The sequence below is a fragment of the Salvelinus sp. IW2-2015 genome, linkage group LG4p (genome assembly GCF_002910315.2).
Source record: "Salvelinus sp. IW2-2015 linkage group LG4p, ASM291031v2, whole genome shotgun sequence".
Classification (NCBI taxonomy): domain Eukaryota; kingdom Metazoa; phylum Chordata; class Actinopteri; order Salmoniformes; family Salmonidae; genus Salvelinus; species Salvelinus sp. IW2-2015.
Genome location: NC_036841.1, coordinates 3,282,450 through 3,299,999, shown reverse-complemented (window position 1 = coordinate 3,299,999; position 17,550 = coordinate 3,282,450). Strand labels below are relative to the sequence as shown.

At 41.9% G+C, this 17,550-nt stretch overlaps 2 protein-coding genes across 2 annotated transcripts in view; both read left to right on the top strand.

Moving 5' to 3' along the window:
• LOC111958958 (flotillin-2) overlaps window positions 1–7,010 on the top strand; it is a 17,129-nt gene extending 10,119 nt beyond the window's left edge. The window contains exons 6-13 of the mRNA XM_023980354.2: window positions 1,623–1,641; window positions 1,920–1,928; window positions 2,191–2,272; window positions 2,508–2,627; window positions 2,963–3,177; window positions 3,540–3,723; window positions 4,240–4,389; window positions 4,715–7,010. Coding sequence (XP_023836122.1) covers window positions 1,623–1,641; window positions 1,920–1,928; window positions 2,191–2,272; window positions 2,508–2,627; window positions 2,963–3,177; window positions 3,540–3,723; window positions 4,240–4,389; window positions 4,715–4,753 — 818 coding nt within the window. The 3' untranslated portion in view covers window positions 4,754–7,010. The remainder of the gene's footprint in view (window positions 1–1,622; window positions 1,642–1,919; window positions 1,929–2,190; window positions 2,273–2,507; window positions 2,628–2,962; window positions 3,178–3,539; window positions 3,724–4,239; window positions 4,390–4,714) is intronic.
• A 453-nt stretch (window positions 7,011–7,463) lies between these two features.
• On the top strand, window positions 7,464–16,207 carry LOC111958949 (protein FAM222B). The gene is made up of 3 exons (XM_023980342.2): window positions 7,464–7,616; window positions 9,570–9,700; window positions 9,872–16,207. The coding sequence occupies exons 2-3, from the start codon at window positions 9,616–9,618 to the stop codon at window positions 12,085–12,087; spliced, it is 2,301 nt and encodes a 766-aa protein (XP_023836110.1). The 5' UTR covers window positions 7,464–7,616; window positions 9,570–9,615; the 3' UTR covers window positions 12,088–16,207.
• Window positions 16,208–17,550: the final 1,343 nt, after the last annotated feature.

The window sequence follows — 17,550 nt, the reverse complement described above, 5'->3', positions numbered from 1 at the left end:
CCTTCCCCAGTGAGCTCAGGTAGTCCACTTTATCATAGACATCCTACAACACACACACACAGTAGCTCAGATTACCATACACTACCAGAGATACTTGAGGGAACAAAAACGTAAATAAAATGTCCAACATCAACATGTAATAACATCTAATTCATTGTCGCACTTGCAGTGAAGAGCTTGTCATGACATTGCCCTTTCTGGGTGTAGATCATGGCTTCCCCCCTCTCTCACACTCTCCTAATCCAGGTTTATCACCTCCGGTCGTAAATACCGGGTAGAAACTACCATGCAGTATTGGAGAGAGGTGTCTCCCAGAACAGAGACTTGGCCAAACTCCTAATCCCCAAAATGAGAGAATTAAACCATATGGCTACTTTTGAGAATAATCCGTGGACACTTAAGGGACAGTTATGACAAGTGTGTTTCATTTGATGATCTCATGAAGAACAGGAAACACACATAACGGTATCTCTTAAAGTGTACATTTCCCAGCTGCCAGGTTACATCTAAATATTGTGAAAAGTATGTGATTAAACATGAAACTATTTGTGAAAAGATGTAATGTGATATTGACCTTCTAAATCAGTATGGATTTTCATATAAAGATTAACTAGTCAGTGGTCACACCCCCAGGAGCCAGCCACCTCATTAGGCGCCATGGACCACCCTTTTCTACTGTTACGTATAAACCAACTCCTGATGAAATTCACATCAGACTAAGCAAACCCCAGTGTGAGCTGTGTTGCAAATGGTTAAGACTAGAGGTCGACCGATTAATTAGGGCCGATTTCAAGTTTTCCATAACAATTGGAAATCGGTATTTTTGGACACCGATTTGGCCGATTTTTATATATATATATTTTTTTTTACACCTTATTTAATCTTTATTTAACTAGGCAAGTCAGTTAAGAACACATTCTATTTTCAATGACGGCCTAGGAACGGTGGGTTAACTGCCTCGTCAGGGGCTCATCTTGCAACCTTACAGTTAACTAGTCCAATGCTCTAACCACCTGCCTCTCATTGCACTCCACGAGGGGACTCCTGTTACGCGAATGCAGTAAGCCAAGGTAAGTTGCTAGCTAGCATTAAACTTATCTTATAAAAAACAATCAACCATAATCACTAGTTAACTACACATGGTTGATGATATTACTAGTTTATCTAGCGTGTCCGCGTTGCATATAATCGATGCGGTGCGTATCGTTGCTCCAATGTGTACTTAACCAAAACATCAATGCCTTTCTTAAAATCAATACACAGAAGTATATATTTTTAACCCTGCATATTTAGCTAAAAGAAATCCAGGTTAGCAGGCAATATTAACCAGGTGAAATTGTGTCACTTCTCTTGCGTTCATTGCACGCAGAGTCAGGGTATATGCAACAGTTTGGGCCGCCTAATTTGCCAGAATTTTACGTAATTATGACATAACATTGAAGGTTGTGCAACGTAACAGGAATATTTAGACTTATGGATGGCACCCGTTAGATAAAATACGCGAACGGTTCCGTATTTCACTGAAAGAATAAACATCTTGTTTTCGAGATGATAGTTTCCAGATTCGGCCATATTAATGACCTAAGGCTCGTATTCTGTGTGTTTATCATGTTATAACTAAGTCTATGATTTGATAGAGCAGTCTGAGCGATGGTAGGCACCAGCAGGCTCGTAAGCATTCATTCAAACAGCACTTTCGTGCGTTTGCCAGCGCTGTTCGAGATGATAGTTCCAGATTCGGCCATATTAATGACCTAAGGCTCGTATTTCTGTGTGTTATCATGTTATAACTAAGTCTATGATTTGATAGAGCAGTCTGAGCGATGGTAGGCACCAGCAGGCTCGTAAGCATTCATTCAAACAGCACTTTCGTGCGTTTGCCAGCAGCTGTTTAGACTTCAAGCCTATCAACTCCCGAGATTAGGCTCGTGTAACCGATGTGAAATGGCTAGCTTGTTAGCGGGGTGCGCGCTAATAGCGTTTTAAACGTCACTCGCTCTGAGACTTGGAGTGGTTGTTCCCCTTGCTCTGCAAGGCCGCGGCTTTTGTGAGCGATGGGTAACGCTGCTTCGAGGGTGGCTGTTGTCGTTGTGTTCCTGGTTCGAGCCCAGGTAGGAGCGGAGAGGGACGGAAGCTATACTGTTACACTGGCAATACTAAAGTGCCTATAAGAACATCCAATAGTCAAAGGTTAATGAAAACTCAGACAGCAGCAGTTCAGAGGGATGCAGACATCGGTGTGGCAGAGGCAGAAAGGGATGCTGGGATAAGAGTAAGATTCAATAAATTAAAAAATTCGAGAGGGGCAATTATTTCTATATTAATGTATTAATGTACATACATTTCATTTGAAAGGTTTGTAAGCTCATTTTATTACTTTCTCTCTCCTCATCCTTTCGCCCTCTCTCTCTCTCATGTACATTCAAATCTCTTCTCTCTCTCATTGTCTTTCTCTCTCTCTCTCTCATTGTCTTTCTCTCTCTCTCGTTGTCTCTCTTTCTCGCCAGGAAGCGGAGTGCAAGAAGGAGATGATGGATGTCAAGTTCCTCGCCGACACAAAGATGGCAGACTCCAAACGAGAACTTGAACTGCAGAAGGCTGCTTTCAACCAAGAAGTCAACACCAAGGTCTGCATGAACTCCATACTCCACTTTTGAATGTCAGTTAAATGAGTACAGTGCGATAGCAATTCCAGTCTACTAAGTTATTCTATGATGTTGGTCCATCTGAGTCTAAATTAGCAGTAGGCGTTAGTAATTTAGTAAATGCAACATTTTACGCGATCAAAGAGCCCGGAATTAACATTAAATATAGCCCTAAGCAGCCAAACGCTTCCTCCAGCCAACCTCAACATAAAAACTCCTCTATCAACATAGACGGCCATGTCATGATCCTGTCTCTCTGTCTGTGTGCTTCAACATGGACGTCATGGTCATGTCTCTCTCTGTCTCTGTGTCTCCAGAAAGCGGAAGCCCAGCTGGCCTATGAGCTGCAGGCAGCTAAAGAACAGCAGAAGATCAGGCTGGAGGAGATAGAGATTGAGGTGGTTCAGAGGAAGAAGCAGATCACCATTGAGGAGAAGGAGATTTCCCGCACAGAGAAGGAGCTCATCGCCATGGTGAAGAGGCCTGCCGAGGCAGAGGCATACAAGATGCAACAGCTGGCTGAGGGACAGAAGTGGGAACAGCTTTTATATCATAACAGAGCATTTCCACAGTCCCGTTATACGCTTACCTAGCTGTAACATACAAACTGTTGATCACTAGTGATTCCACTCAACTTTGTGCATTGTCTTCTATCACAAAAACATTTCCTCATGAGTCTGGAATTCTTCAACACATGTAGATTGGTAGCACTTCATTTAACTGTGAAAAAAAAAGGTCGTTTTTTTTATCAAGTGAGCAGTTAAAATGGTAATTACACAATAATAGCATATGAATTAAATTGTTTATTTTGGAAACTAGCGGATACTTTTTGTCTCTTTTGGAAAACAATCTAGTTTCCCAGTTGTTCTGATACAAGTGTGTTGTGTCTTTCAGGATGAAGAAGGTTCTGACGGCCCAGGCAGAGGCAGAGAAGATCCGGAGAATAGGCGAGGCAGAGGCTGGCTCCATTGAGGCTATAGGGAAGGCTGAGGCTGAGAAGATGAGACTGAAGGCTAAGGCCTACCAGCAGTATGGAGAGGCAGCCAAGACTGCTCTTGTCCTGGAGGCCCTGCCCAAGGTAACAGACTATGGAATTAAGTCACATAAGTCATATTGCACTGATTGTTTTAAATGCAGTGTATTCATGCGTGCGTTTGAATAGTTTAGATGTGATCAAATTAAATCACTACTGCCTTGATGAGACCTTCATACAGATGTATTTATATTGAGGTAGTAATGTGTAGATGTACAGTAGACACACTCATTAACATGCCCCCAGATAAACCTAGTAACATTGATACTAATAAAGCAGTAATAAACAGTTAAAATCTAGTAACAGTAATAATGCCGGCGTTTGACTTTTTATTTCTGACTTGACAAAGTACAGAAGTATCAGTCATCAGCCAGTAGTTATCTATGGTATCTTTGTCAGCCAGTGTTAGTGGTAGACTGCATGTACAAGTGTCAGATTATACCATTTTAAAGTGACTCAGAAGTCAGATGATTTGTTGATGTAATATGCCATTATATACCATAAATGTGTCTTGTGATGTGAGCACAATAAAAACATCTCAATGTGCCCGTGTCTTCCTAGATTGCAGCCAAGGTGGCGGCGCCGCTGGCCAGGACCAATGAGATAGTAATCCTGAGCGGGGAGGGAAACCATGTGACGGGGGAAGTGAACCGCCTCCTGGCTGAACTTCCTGTGTCCGTCAGCGCCCTCACAGGAATTGACCTATCAAAGGTAATTAGGGGCTGGACAGGAAGTCTAACTTCACTTAGCGTCAGTATAGTATTGTTCACCAGACATGCATGGTGAAAATGGTAGGTAACACAGATTAGTGAGTCCATAGAAATATAATTACACCCATCATGGAACGTTGACTTGTATAGAGTGGTAATGTCTGTTCTAATTCTATGAATTAGCCAATATGTCCTATAGAATCCTATTGGTGCTGCTGGATTGTTCCAACCTACATGCAATTTTTCAGAAATAGTGAAATGAAACGTTAGCATACAAATATCTCTTTCTAGCCTAAATTGATTTTTTTTTGTTTCCTATTCCACAGATCCCACTACTGCAGAGGATGACTGATGCTCAGGCCTGAAAACAATCTCTCCCTTCTACTCTCTGTTTTATGCACTCTCATAGACTGCCTTCAATACCCTTGAAATTATTATTTATTTATTAAATATGAACAAGTGGATTTTTTTAAACCTCTGGTGCCTTAATTTCTACAGGACCAGAATATCTGCATGTACCGCTGCTCCTTTATATACTCTATGTATCTTTTGAGTTCACAACTTTTTGAATCATGAAGCTTTTTACAATAAGTAGATCGCATGACATTATCATTTAGCATGAACTGAGCCTTTTTGATTTTACTCATAAACCTCTAGTCTCTACCTTACCATATCATGTCAGTGAACAGCTGTCAAGAAGAGCAATCTCTATGATTTTCTTTTAAAGTTGTACTCACCTTGCCTATTATACACTTCATTATTACTCAGTAATTATCTCTTCTTGCTCTCATGTGACTATTTTATAGGTTATGGAAGTTACTGTACTCTAATGTATATAACTTTTAATTTAACTGATTTAATTTGTGTCCTTTATGATGAGTTATGGGTTTTCACAATCAGGTGACAAGTTGTATCAAGTGCTACATGAAACAAGGTGCTCACTGCTTACTATCCTCAATTTATTTAGGCTTCTACTTTGTCAAAACTCTGGGTAACTGGGAATTCTTCCCACTCTTTAAGAAATCATGTGTTTTCATTTAGTTTTACGTTGCAAACCATTGTTTAGTACATTATTCCAAACACATTTTCATTTATAGCAACAAGAATGGCTTTTTATACTCATCCCAGAAACCTGATTGGCAGTCCTTTTTGTTTCTTTGGCTATGATGCCTCTTTCTGAATTGGCATGAAGTAAGTTGAAGTAAGTTTGAGGGAGAGATTAAGTACTTTGTGGGATTCTAATAATGTAGCGTAATTTATTGAGAGAACTTTTTGTCCTGGTGAAAGTTCAGTATGTGAAATATTGAAGTGTTTTTGAGTCCAAGAAGAAGTAAAATGGTGTTACTCATAGCCAAACACTAGTCATTGCTTCTTATCATTTTTATTATACAGGAATAGGTATTTAAAAAAAATATGAGCTGTGATATGTTTTTAAGTAATTTTGTTAATTCTGTTTTCTTAATTTCATGTTTCAATTGATTAGTGTGACTTGATTATAACATTGACAGACACTTGTTGCAGTTTTATATAGTAATATAAGTACATTTTAAGCCATGTAAGACAGCTCTTCAGGTTCTGTCCACGATGTAATCTTTGTTAAAGATAACTCTGTATATCATACACTTGTCAGAGAAAGATATCACTCCTGTTTAGACAATGCTGTTCAATGTATTTAGTCATTTATCTTGTTTTTAATTATCTATAATTGTGAAAATGGGTATATGTACTGTTACACTTGTCATTCCACATTACCTCCATGTTTATGATCTGTTTGTTGAGCTCATTCCAAGACTGAATCACAATCTGATTTCTATTTGCTTTTTGTTGTATTGTGGTTAGTCATCGTAGAGGTAAAAGACTAACTTTCTGCTTGTTGTTTAGTATCACTATTTACGTTGTAATCTTAACCAAGATGGAGAGTAGCCCTTTGTACAAGGACAGGGAAACGGCAGATCTTGGTCATTTTTTTTTATATATGTGGATGCCATCACTGATTTGGTGACTTGCACTATTCAACATGAGTTCATGGAAAATTGTAAACCAAGATGGGAAAACTCCCAGCTATCATGTAAGTGGACAGATTACAAAAAAGCACTGAGCAAATTATAAAGAATAACAGCGCTCAAATGTTTGGATTGGAAAAATGTTTCCTTGTCCTTTCCCCCTCCAAGACATATCGTAATGTTATTTTTAATTAGTCAAATGAAAACGACTTATGAAGGACTGTTATGTTTCTTTTTGTCTGCCCTCAAGTTGTTTTGACTCTACTTCATTGCAGCCATTGTAATCTAAGTAATTTTGACAATACTGTGAAAAAGTTTCAGTTGTGTAACAGCTGTAATTTGGATTTTTGAGTTACATTGTGGCTTCACGACCAAATGCATTGTTCTGGCTAAGCTTTTATTTTTGACAATCCACTAAAGATACTTTTTTACTTTTTGGATACTTTTTGTTAAATAATTATCACTTTACTGTTGTGTCAAATATAGAGAGATTCATGCACTCCATTTTTTTTAAGTCAATGTAGATGTTTTTATTTTTCAACAGGACTACATATTTGTGAATGTTACATTATTACCATATTTGAGTCTTCATCTGTCATTCTAATAAAATTACAACATAGTTGTGCTCTTCTTCTAATAATTCAGTATCTTGCATCGATGTGGACAGCTGCAACATTCATGGCATGTAAAACCAAATTTCTATTTAACTAGGCAAGTCAGTTAAGAAATTCCAATTTACAATGACGGCCTACCGGGGAACCGTTGTTTAACTGCCTTGTTCAGGGGCAGAATGACAGATTTTTCCCTTGTCAGCTCGGGGATTCGATCCAGCAATTTTTCGGTTACTGGCCCAACGCTTTTCGGTTACCGCCCCAGTTAGTCTTGCAATACTTTACTAATTTGAGCCAAAGCCTGTCACTCATTCAATCAATCCTTATCATAAATCGTTTTTAATGCATCTTGCAGGAAGAATCTCAGCACTTTCATTTCTCATCAGGAATCTCAAGGAATATTAGTCAGGCATTGAGTATGCACACCTAAAATATGCGTAATAAAGGTCCTAAAACCCACAGAGTGCCTACTGCGCATGTGTTCTCAAAGTTGCTGTTGCAGAAGGCAAATACCAGAAATAAACCACTGTTGAGCTAACAACCAAAATATCTATGTTCGATCATCTCGCTAAAATGACGTTTTCGCAAATTCCTTTCTCTTGACTTCGCAGGGAGTAAGTATTTTGCGTATTATTTGTTTTTGGTGTTTCCTTTAGAAAAAGTGTTACTTTGTAAGTCGCTCTGGATAAGAGCGTCTGCTAAATGACTTAAATGTTAAATGTAAATGTACTTCAGTAGCCATCAGTAGCTGGCTAACGTTAGCTAGTTAGCCTAGCTGATCGCTAGCCTAGCTGATCGCTAGCAGCACAAAGAAGTGTTCAATGCTTTGTGGTGCTATGACTCGAGGTATTTAACACTAGCTTGTTAGCATTCATCATTGCTATCTACATGGCTTGCTTCTTTATTAACCGATTAACTTGGGCTACAGTTAAACGAGAAGGTAACTAGTTAAGTAACGTTACTGATTTAGAACTACAGTTACAGGGTTATATTATACATTTGAAAAAATATATACTCTTTGCCACGCAAATATTGGCAGTACAGTAGCTAAGTAGCTAGCTAATGTTCATTTACATTTTGAATGGTCTATTGACTACTAGACAATGCTGCTCAACGATGACACCAGCTAGATAATATTTAAGAATTATCTTTGTTCATAACTAGCGAGCTAGTAATATGCAAGTCCTGGCATTCTAGATCAGAGAAGCCCTACCTAGGCTACAACCACGTTGCATGACTAGTGTTATTGATATTTACGCAATGATGCAGGGACATTTCTGGTAGACCCAGTCATCAGAATGAATATATTTATTGTAGCTACATGTCCATAATTTACAAGAACTGGTCAGCTGGATACACTAACCAGCTAGAGTGTAAGACGTATCATGCTTGCGTCATTGGGACTTCAGAATTCGGTCACATTTAGCTTCGTTACAGAACTGAAAATGGTTCTGGGTGACAAAGCACCATTACATACATAACACAAAGCTGTTCTGCATTGCTTAGTATTGTAAACTATTGACACACCCACCTAAATGGTACCCTAGTCCCTATATAGTGTACTTCTTTTGACCAGAGCCCTATATAGTGGTGAGGAGTTTGTGTCCGGAAGGAAATTCACCATTCATTTTCTGTATTCAGGGTTCACTCAAACATCGTTTTGTTCTACTGTTGACAGTTACCGCTGATTTGGGGATTGTATATCGATTTGCTCTCCTTAAATATAAGTCATCTGACTTATTCGTTTTAGTCTGAGTTTTTTAATCATACTTTTCGCAGCCGGTTCCTTATATCAGGGAATAAAAACTACAATCTGTTTCCTGAATTAGCCTAGTGTACATGTGCGCCCAGCTGGTGCACATGCACACTACTGTTGGCCCATGCTCGTTTTCTCTGGGTAAACTAGCTGGCTAACTGAATGCTAGTTTTCATCCTCATTGCAAAACTTCATAAATACTGCACCCTCAATTGTGATTCTACCAACACAGACAGATATGTACAGTCTTGTACCCGTAACCTTTTTTTCAACTGACTATTGTAGTTGATTAAATCAGACTTTATTAATATAATGAGCTATCCAGGAATGTCATGTGGTAATTGGCACAAGAAAATTCGAGAAAATATTAGCTCTACAGATCACAATGACTATAATGAATGGCTAAATTACTTCCGGACACGAAGGGTCTTTGGAGTGCCTCTTCCTCATCACCACCCTATGGGCCTTGGTCAAAGTAGTACACTATATAGGGAAAGGGATGTAATTTGGGATGCAGACATAGAGATTGGTGAAGGCAGCTGGAGGCTCTCTAGCTGGTAGCCATCATGCAGTCTGTCCTGCTGTGCCCAGGGAAATGAGAAAAGGCATCTCCATCTTAAGCCCGCTGCTATCTCTGTCTAGCTGCAGGCAGGGTGTTTGCTGTTGAAGGCTGGGGCGCAAATGCCGGCTGATTGCTGACTGCCATTTTAGAAAGGTCACAATGTACAGGAAATAAATAGCGTTATGGCTGAGTCATTTTACATGGTCAATGTGGTGTTTGACTGCTGACGTGTGTGTGTGTCTCTCTCAGCATGGTGAGGAGAGCTTTTCCCATGTTGCATTAGTGGAAGTGTGACATGCTGGCCTGTCTGCCAGCATCATCAGGTGAACCTACCCCCCGATTTCTCTCCCACACGCAGATGAACACTGGACTTCAGCAATGTAAGTGTTTTTATCTGATAGAATTGAGTACTATAACATCAGAGAAATCAGTTTCCTCTTCATATTTCCACTTAATGAGTTGTATATCCTTTCCAGTCATTAGTTGAATGAATTAACTTTGGTTAGGCTAAAATTCCTTGTTCCCTCACTCTATCCTTGTTCCCATCCTAGGGGACACTACACAGAAGATGAAATCTGCCAACTATCCAACCCCAGCAGAATTGGATGCCTTTGCTAAGAAAGTCGCCAACAATCCTCTGACCATAAAGATCTTCCCCAACAGTGTCAAAGTACCACAGAGGAAGCACATCCGCCGCACTGTGAACGGGTTGGACACATCCAGCTCCAGCCAGCGCCAGAGTCCTTACCCGTCTCAGGTCAGCAGCACCAGAGCGGGCCTCCTGGCCGTCCTCTGCACTTCACCCGGCAAAGGTGTCCTCAAAGACACAGACAGCAGCCGAGCCCGTCTGCTTCCCAAACAATCCATGAACCTCCACAGCGGGCCATACGTTGCTCAGAGCACTTTAAACCTCCCCCAGCCTGTCCCCCACCTCCAGGGCATGTCTCAAACCCAGCCCCAGGCATTGGCACAGAAACAGGGCCACCCACATCCACAGCATGCTCTACAGCAGCAGCACAACATGGCTCACCCCATGACTTCACAGCCACAGAATATGCCTCAAACTTTACAGCAACAGAACATGGCCCACCCTCAAACTTTACAGCGGCAACAAAGCTTGTCCCAGCTGCAAACGGTACAGCAGAATCTGGCGCACCCGCAGAATGTCCAGCGGCAGCAGAGTTTGCCTCACACGCAGACTTTACTACAGCAGCAGCAGCAAAATCAGACTCGGCCACAAACCTTACAGCAGCAACAACAGCAGCATCTTCTTCATCCTCCGACTCTGCAGCACCAGACTCTTCCCCACCAACAAGCTTTACTACAGCAGGCTCGGGCTCAAGGTCTCCGGCACCTGTCTGACGTAGCCCAGGCCCAGCCTCCACCTAGTCTGCAACTTTCCCAGGGCCTGCAGCACCCCCACTGCCTGGCCCTGTCACAGCCTCTCCCCCAGGGCCTGCGACACCTGCCTGATGTGGCCCAGGCCCAGCCACCCAGTCTGCAACATTCCCAGGGCCTCCCCCCATCTCAGCCTCTCCCCCAGGCCTCTGGTGCCGGCCCTGGCTCCCCCTCTGCTTCCAATGCCATGCAACCCCAGCCAGGCCCCCCCTATGGCCCCAGGAAGCTGCCAGATGCAGACGTCCCACCAAACGTAACCGTATCTACCTCCACCATCCCACTGTCCATGGCGGCCGCCCTGCACCACAACCGGCCGGGCACCGACCTTAGCAGCATCGTGCACCAGATCAACCAGTTCTGCCAGGCTCGGGCCGGACTAGGCGCCACCTCAGTGTGCGAGGGCCAGATCGCCAACCCCAGCCCCATCAGCCGTAACCTCCTCATCAACGCCAGTTCCAGGGTCAACACACCCCACAACCTTGGCCTCCTTCCCTCCTGCCTGCTGGGCCACACAGAGAAAGCCCCTGGGGGGTCCCAGGGCCCTGCTGGTGCTAATGGCCTACAGCCCAACATAGCTGTTATGAACAGGATGCCACCTACTTTCCACACTGACACGAAGCAGCAGTTACAGCAGCAGCAATTACAGCAGTTACAACAGGCTCACCAGCATCAACATCAGTTACAGCAGCTCCAACAGGTTCACCAGCAGCAGCAACAACATCAGTTACAGCAGCAACATCAGCTCCAACAGCAGCAAATCCAACAGCAGCGCTCCTGGAACCAGCACCAGCTGGCTCACATGCAGCACCTGCCTGATGGAGCCCACCCCTGCAAGAACCCAAGGAGAGAAGCCCCCTCTGGGCCTGGCTTCCCTGCCAAGACCCACAACTATCCCCAAAAGCTGCTGGCCTCGCAGCCACAATCTTTCCCCATTAAACACCCATCAGACAAGACAACCCCCTCGCCCCCCGTCACCGGCCCAGCGGGCGGCATCATGCCAAGCTACACCAACGGGCGCTACTTGCAGGTTCCATGGGGCAGCGTCCTACAAGCAGCCAAAAGTGACTGTCTAGGCCCACAGGATTTGCCCATGGCCTTCCAGGGGGACCCGGCAGGGGCCTCCATAGACTGCAGCACACCAGGATCACAGTACCGACCTGGAGCCAGACCCGGGGTCCCAGACCTGGGTCAGACCAAGCTGATGCAGCAGAATGTGAATGAATACCTGTCTGGTGAGTTCCAGGCGTTCCAGCAGAACCCAGGCGCCATGGGGAAGATGCACAGGCCCCCCATGGGTAGAGCTCCAGCCCAGAGCCCAGAGCTAGGTAACAATAGAAATATCCATGCTCACCACCCAGGCTATAGATAGATATCTCTCTTCACCTCACCAGTCATGTGTTATGGTTGGTGAATGATTCAAGGTTACAATCAGGTGTAAACATGTTGTAGATATCTTGCAAGTGATCAATTGAATGTTCTCCCTAGTCGGTTGCTCCTGCTCTCAATGTTCAATCGCTGACTTATCTGTCTTTTTAAAAATGCGTCCTCAGCCCTTTAAAATGGTATCTGTTAAACCTTAGTGCCAGGTGAAAGGTTTTATATTGTTATTCCAGTGATGAGGAATACTTACTCATACCACAACATGGACATCTGCTGATTGTAGTATTTTCTAGGATACGCTATTGTGATCTAGGACTAGGTAGAGAACCTAGTAGGGCTACATCCTGTCCACATAAGTGCCAGTTATGCCCAGGTTGTCATGGAACCAACCACTCCCTTTTACAGTGGCTTAAAATTGGGTTTTCTTTCCTGTCCTATGTTTACATTTACAATTATGCATCTATAAAAATTCCATATAGACATGATGGAGGATACATGCTTTTTAATGCCCCAATGAGACTAATTTGCTGAAGGGGTATTTGTGTATGCTAATATGAATCAGGTCAATGTCTAAGAGTATATTCTTACTTCAATCTCTCCCCATATACAGTAAGGTAATGCTACAGCCATTGTGTCCTGCCCTCTTGTGTATGGTAAGGCCTTAAGACGGAGTGCTTTTGAAGTCATTTTTAATTGTTTTATTTTATCCGTACCTTGTGCTGTTACTTTAATTGTCTCTACTTGAATTTCACCGGTGACGTTTTCAGTATGATGACTTGGAGAATCAAAATGTTATGCTAAACAATTACAAAAGGAACATAAGCTCACTTCTGGAAAAACATTAAATGTCTTTGAATAATGTGAACCCTGTAGAATCAATCCCTTGATCTTGAAAGGAATTATCTGTGTGCGCAAAGACCAAATTGATCACTTGCAAGTACAACTGAACATACCAGGAGGTTAATTTGCTACTTTGTTTCACCACTATACACTACTGTAAACAATTCCTTGTGGATCTTTGCCTGTCTGTGGGGGTTGTGGTAAGCTGAGAGGTATCTTACGAAGCAGGTTTGAGGAGTTAGAGAGGTAACTTTGGTCAACTGAGTTCAACTCGGGATAACCGGTCATACGAAAGTGGCTCACCTTTTAGCCAGGTAAATCTCTGGCAACGAATCCTTCAGAACTAACCTGCGTTGGGGAAGGCTACCTCACGGCTAACTCCACTTACACTGAATGAAATGACTGAGCCACGAGTGGAGGACCAACAGAGTTAGATTTCCACCATCTTGCAAAGATAGCGTCATGATCCCTTTCATTTGAGGAAGATTAGTGATTTAAATATTTAATACATTTTGTTTGTCTTAGAGTAATGTTAAAATATATCACATTACATATTTGGTAATGACAATGCATTTTATACTTCACACCCAGTAACACTTTTAATAACTTAATAAAATTGTATCGATAGGAGTGGGGAAAAAGGTCCTTGTGGTTGTTCATTGATAAGCGCACCAAGTTGGCATCAACGATAAGTAATAAAGATGGTGCTTCTAAAAGCCCATTTCATACCATAGTCTGTGGAATTTGAAAGATTTTATTTTGATTTCACCACAAATGAAAATGTGGCACTGACTCGCCCATGGATTGATGTTTCAGCCATGTGCGACACGTGCAGTTACTACCCTACCCTGCGGATGAGCAATATCCACCTTCGTAGTACGAATAAGAGCTGGATTGTGACGCTAACGGATTCTGGCTAGCTTTAGAAAACCCTAAGTAGATCTAGCTTGCTTCGTAGGATACGCCTGTCCTTCACTTGCTAGCCTAACCCTAATTGTATATTGTCTCTGTACTACCTAGAAAGAAGAACTGAGATCCAGTTCTTTTAAATGCAGGTTACCTCATGCTAGTAGATGGGTCTAGCCATAGAAATATAATTACTTCTTATTCTAGTAATTGTATTTCTATGGGTCTAGCATGCTGCATTTCCCCTCAGTTTAGCTTGGGTAACGGCTTACTTTTGTGATGGCCCCACATTCCTCCTCCCTGATAACTCTTGAAAAAAAGCCTTAAAATGTTGTATTAGTTACCCTCGACACCTTAAATGTTGTATGACTTACTACACACCATGCTGGATTTCCTCAAACTGCATGGTGTAGAATCCTATATCGAAAATAGTTATGATACTAGCAATTGTTTCTGCATATGTTTTCATTTAAGGACACTGTTAAATTGCTTAGTAAAAATCCTCCTTTAATGGATGAATAGTATTTAGCAGAGTTTTATAGGTGTGTGTGGCACTGGGCTGTAACTATGGTCTTCAGACTACGTTTCTTTAGTTGTTTCTATGTGACAAATAGCCTTCAGTAATTTAGATCTTAGCTAATTTATTTCCTTGATCACTGCATTCTGAAGTCATAGGTGTTTCCTCATAGGTGCCATAGGTAAAGCATATCATCAGACACAAAACAATGCAAACTGACGTCTCACAATTAGCTGCATTCAGTAAGAGATGGAAAAGTCATAAGTCATTTTATGTAGCCTTAAAGGTGCTACACATAGGATTTTGCATTGTCATTTCATAAAATGGCCATAATATATCTGCAGTAATAGTGGAATGATATCGTTTTATAGTATTACATACCTGCCCAATTAGCTGTGATATTCGTCTCCCGCCAGAGCAACATGTTGTTGAAATGGGAAAGCTGTTTTGACTTTAGCTGTGTTATTTAGTGGAAATCGGGTCAAGCGGCCAATGTAAAAAATCGCTCCGTAATTTCCTGTTGTATTTCAGTTGTATGTCAGAAAACAAGCACTGAATAGTGTAGGGAATCATTGTACCATCTAAATCTGTGAAATATATTTTCAATAACAAAAAATATATCGTTTTTACAGCTGTTTTGAAGCTGGTGGACCAAAACCGAAATTAAAAGGCTCAAGCGTGAGTCTCCATGTTAGGGGAAATGGGTTGCGGGAGAGGGTAGATTTTGTTTTGGAAGTAGCCTAGTGCTGTTGCAATTCACAGAGCTTCCGGGTAGAATTTGTCCCCTATGTGTAGCACCTTTAATCTTATGGATTGAGCTTTCTTCCCTGAGGACGGTAGCTAGATTCTGTTGTTTGGCTCTTACTACTGTTGTGTGCCTGGCCCTTGAAGCTGCTAATGAATTCAAGTCTGAACACACAATTGTGTGTGTGTGTGTGTGTGTGTGTATAGTAATGATGTATGGGTTGTACTAGTCGAATAAAGGTTACTATTTATACTGTTGTCATGGATTTTTGAAATGCGAGATGGTAAATCTTTGCAGTAGAAATGGACCAACTGTTGCTACAGTGAACCAAGCAATGTACCTGTCGTTACATTTTAGCTGATTTGACCTGTTTAATGTTGTACAGCTCGAGAAAATCAGGTTTACAGTTACTATTTCAAATGAAGTGCCTCCACTGGATTTAATATGGAATGTGTGTGCGCGAGAGAGAGAAAGGGTGTGAAGCATAGCCTAGGTGCTTGTGCACACTACACAGTGGTGCACTTCTATCCATTGTTGGGGGCCCAAGCTTCTAACTGTAACTACTGATACTAGACAGAAGTCCGTTCTCACGTGCCACAATGTTTCCAGACACTGTTAGGAGTATGAATGGTTGCTACTGAACCACTGACCAAAGTCACCAAGCTTTCCCCACCACCATGGCCCAAAGCTTAGATACAGGCTGTGTCCGAAATGGCACTCTATTCGCTCTATAGTGTATGACTTGACCTAGGGTACTATTTAGAAAATAGGGGGCCATTTTGGACACAAACATTCTTTAGGCAGGTTGGATTGAATTAAGTTTAATGACTCATGCTATTTTAAGGTGGTGACAAAAGTTGTCTACCTTCCTCTAGACAGTTGTAGGAACAGCATGTGGGACTGTGATGACTAAATTGTGCTTGTGAGAGAGAGTTTCTGCTCCATATAAGTGGAAATGTGACATGAATGGCAGTGGTTGGGGAAGCTCGTGTTTCTCTACTTTGTAGAATTGTGTTATTCCAGTTTGCCTATCCTTCAGAAACTATGCCTTGCACAAACATTCTCCCCTAACCAAAATAAAGTTTGCATTTGCAAAACCGATTCTGTTTATTTTATTTGTAACAGCAAGGCTTGAGGTGATACGTATGAAATTGAATTTTCAAATGATATACAGTGAGTCATTCTAAACATGTACAGTGCATTCAGAAAGTACTCAGACTGACGTTTTCCACATTTTGTTACATTAGTCTTTTTCTAAAATGTATTAAATTGTCCCCCCCACCCTTAATCTACACATAATACCCCATAATGACAAAGTAAAAACAAACTGATATACATTTACATAAGTATTCAGATGCTTTACTCAGTGCTTTGTTGAAGCACCTTTGGCAGCGATTACAGCTTCAAGTCTTTTTGGGTGTGACGCTACAAGCTTGGCACACCTGTATTTAGGGAGTTTCTCCCATTCTACTTTGCAGATATTCTCAAACTCAGTCAGGTTGGATGGGGAGCGTCACTGCACAGCTATTTTCAGGTCTCTCCAGAGATGTTAGATCGGGTTCAAGTCCGGGCTCTGGCTGGGCCACTCGAGGACATTAAGAGACTTGTCCCAAAGCCACTCCTGCATTGTCTTGGCTGTGTGCTTAGGGATGTTGTCCTGTTGGAATGTGAACCATCGCCCCAATAATAACGGTGGGTTAACTGCCTTGTTCAGGGGCAGAACGACAGATTTTTACCTTGTCAGCTCGGGGATTCAATCTTGCAACCTTACAGTTAACTAGTCCAACGCTCAAACCACCTGCCTGTCATTGCACTCCACGAGGAGACTGCCTGTTACGCGAATGCAGAAAGAAGCCAAGGTAAGTTGCTAGCTAGCATTAAACTTATATTATAAAAAACAATCATAATCACTAGTTAACTACACATGATTGATGATATTACTAGTTTATCTAGCGTGTCCTGCGTTGCATATAATCGATGCGGTGCGCATTCGCGGAAAAAGGACTGTCGTTGCTCCAACGTGTACCTAACCATAAACATCAATGCCTTTCTTAAAATCAATACACAGAAGTATATATTTTTAAACCTGCATATTTAGCTAAAAGAAATCCAGGTTAGCAGGCAATATTAACCAGGTAAATTGTGTCACTTCTCTTGTGTTCATTGCACACAGAGTCAGGGTATATGCGATAATTATAAACGTTTTGTTATCGAAATGATAGTTTCCGTATTCGACCATATTAATGACCAAAGGCTCGTATTTCTGTGTGTTATGTTATAATTAAGTCTATGATTTGATAGAGCAGTCTGACTGAGCGATGGTAGGCAGCAGCAGGCTCGTAAGCATTCATTCAAACAGCACTTTCGTGCGTTTTGCCAGCAGCTCTTCACTGTGCTTCAAGCATTGTGCTGTTTATGACTTCAAGCCTATCAACTCCAGAGAT

What these genes read in the sequence shown, in the direction of transcription:
- LOC111958949 (XM_023980342.2), top strand. Translation starts at nt 9,616, where the DNA reads ATGCTGGCCTGTCTGCCAGCATCATCAGGTGAACCTACCCCCCGATTT. An exon ending in GAACACTGGACTTCAGCAAT is followed by an intron (nt 9,701 to 9,871) that starts GTAAGTGTTTTT and finishes TTCCCATCCTAG; the next exon opens with GGGACACTACACAGAAGATG.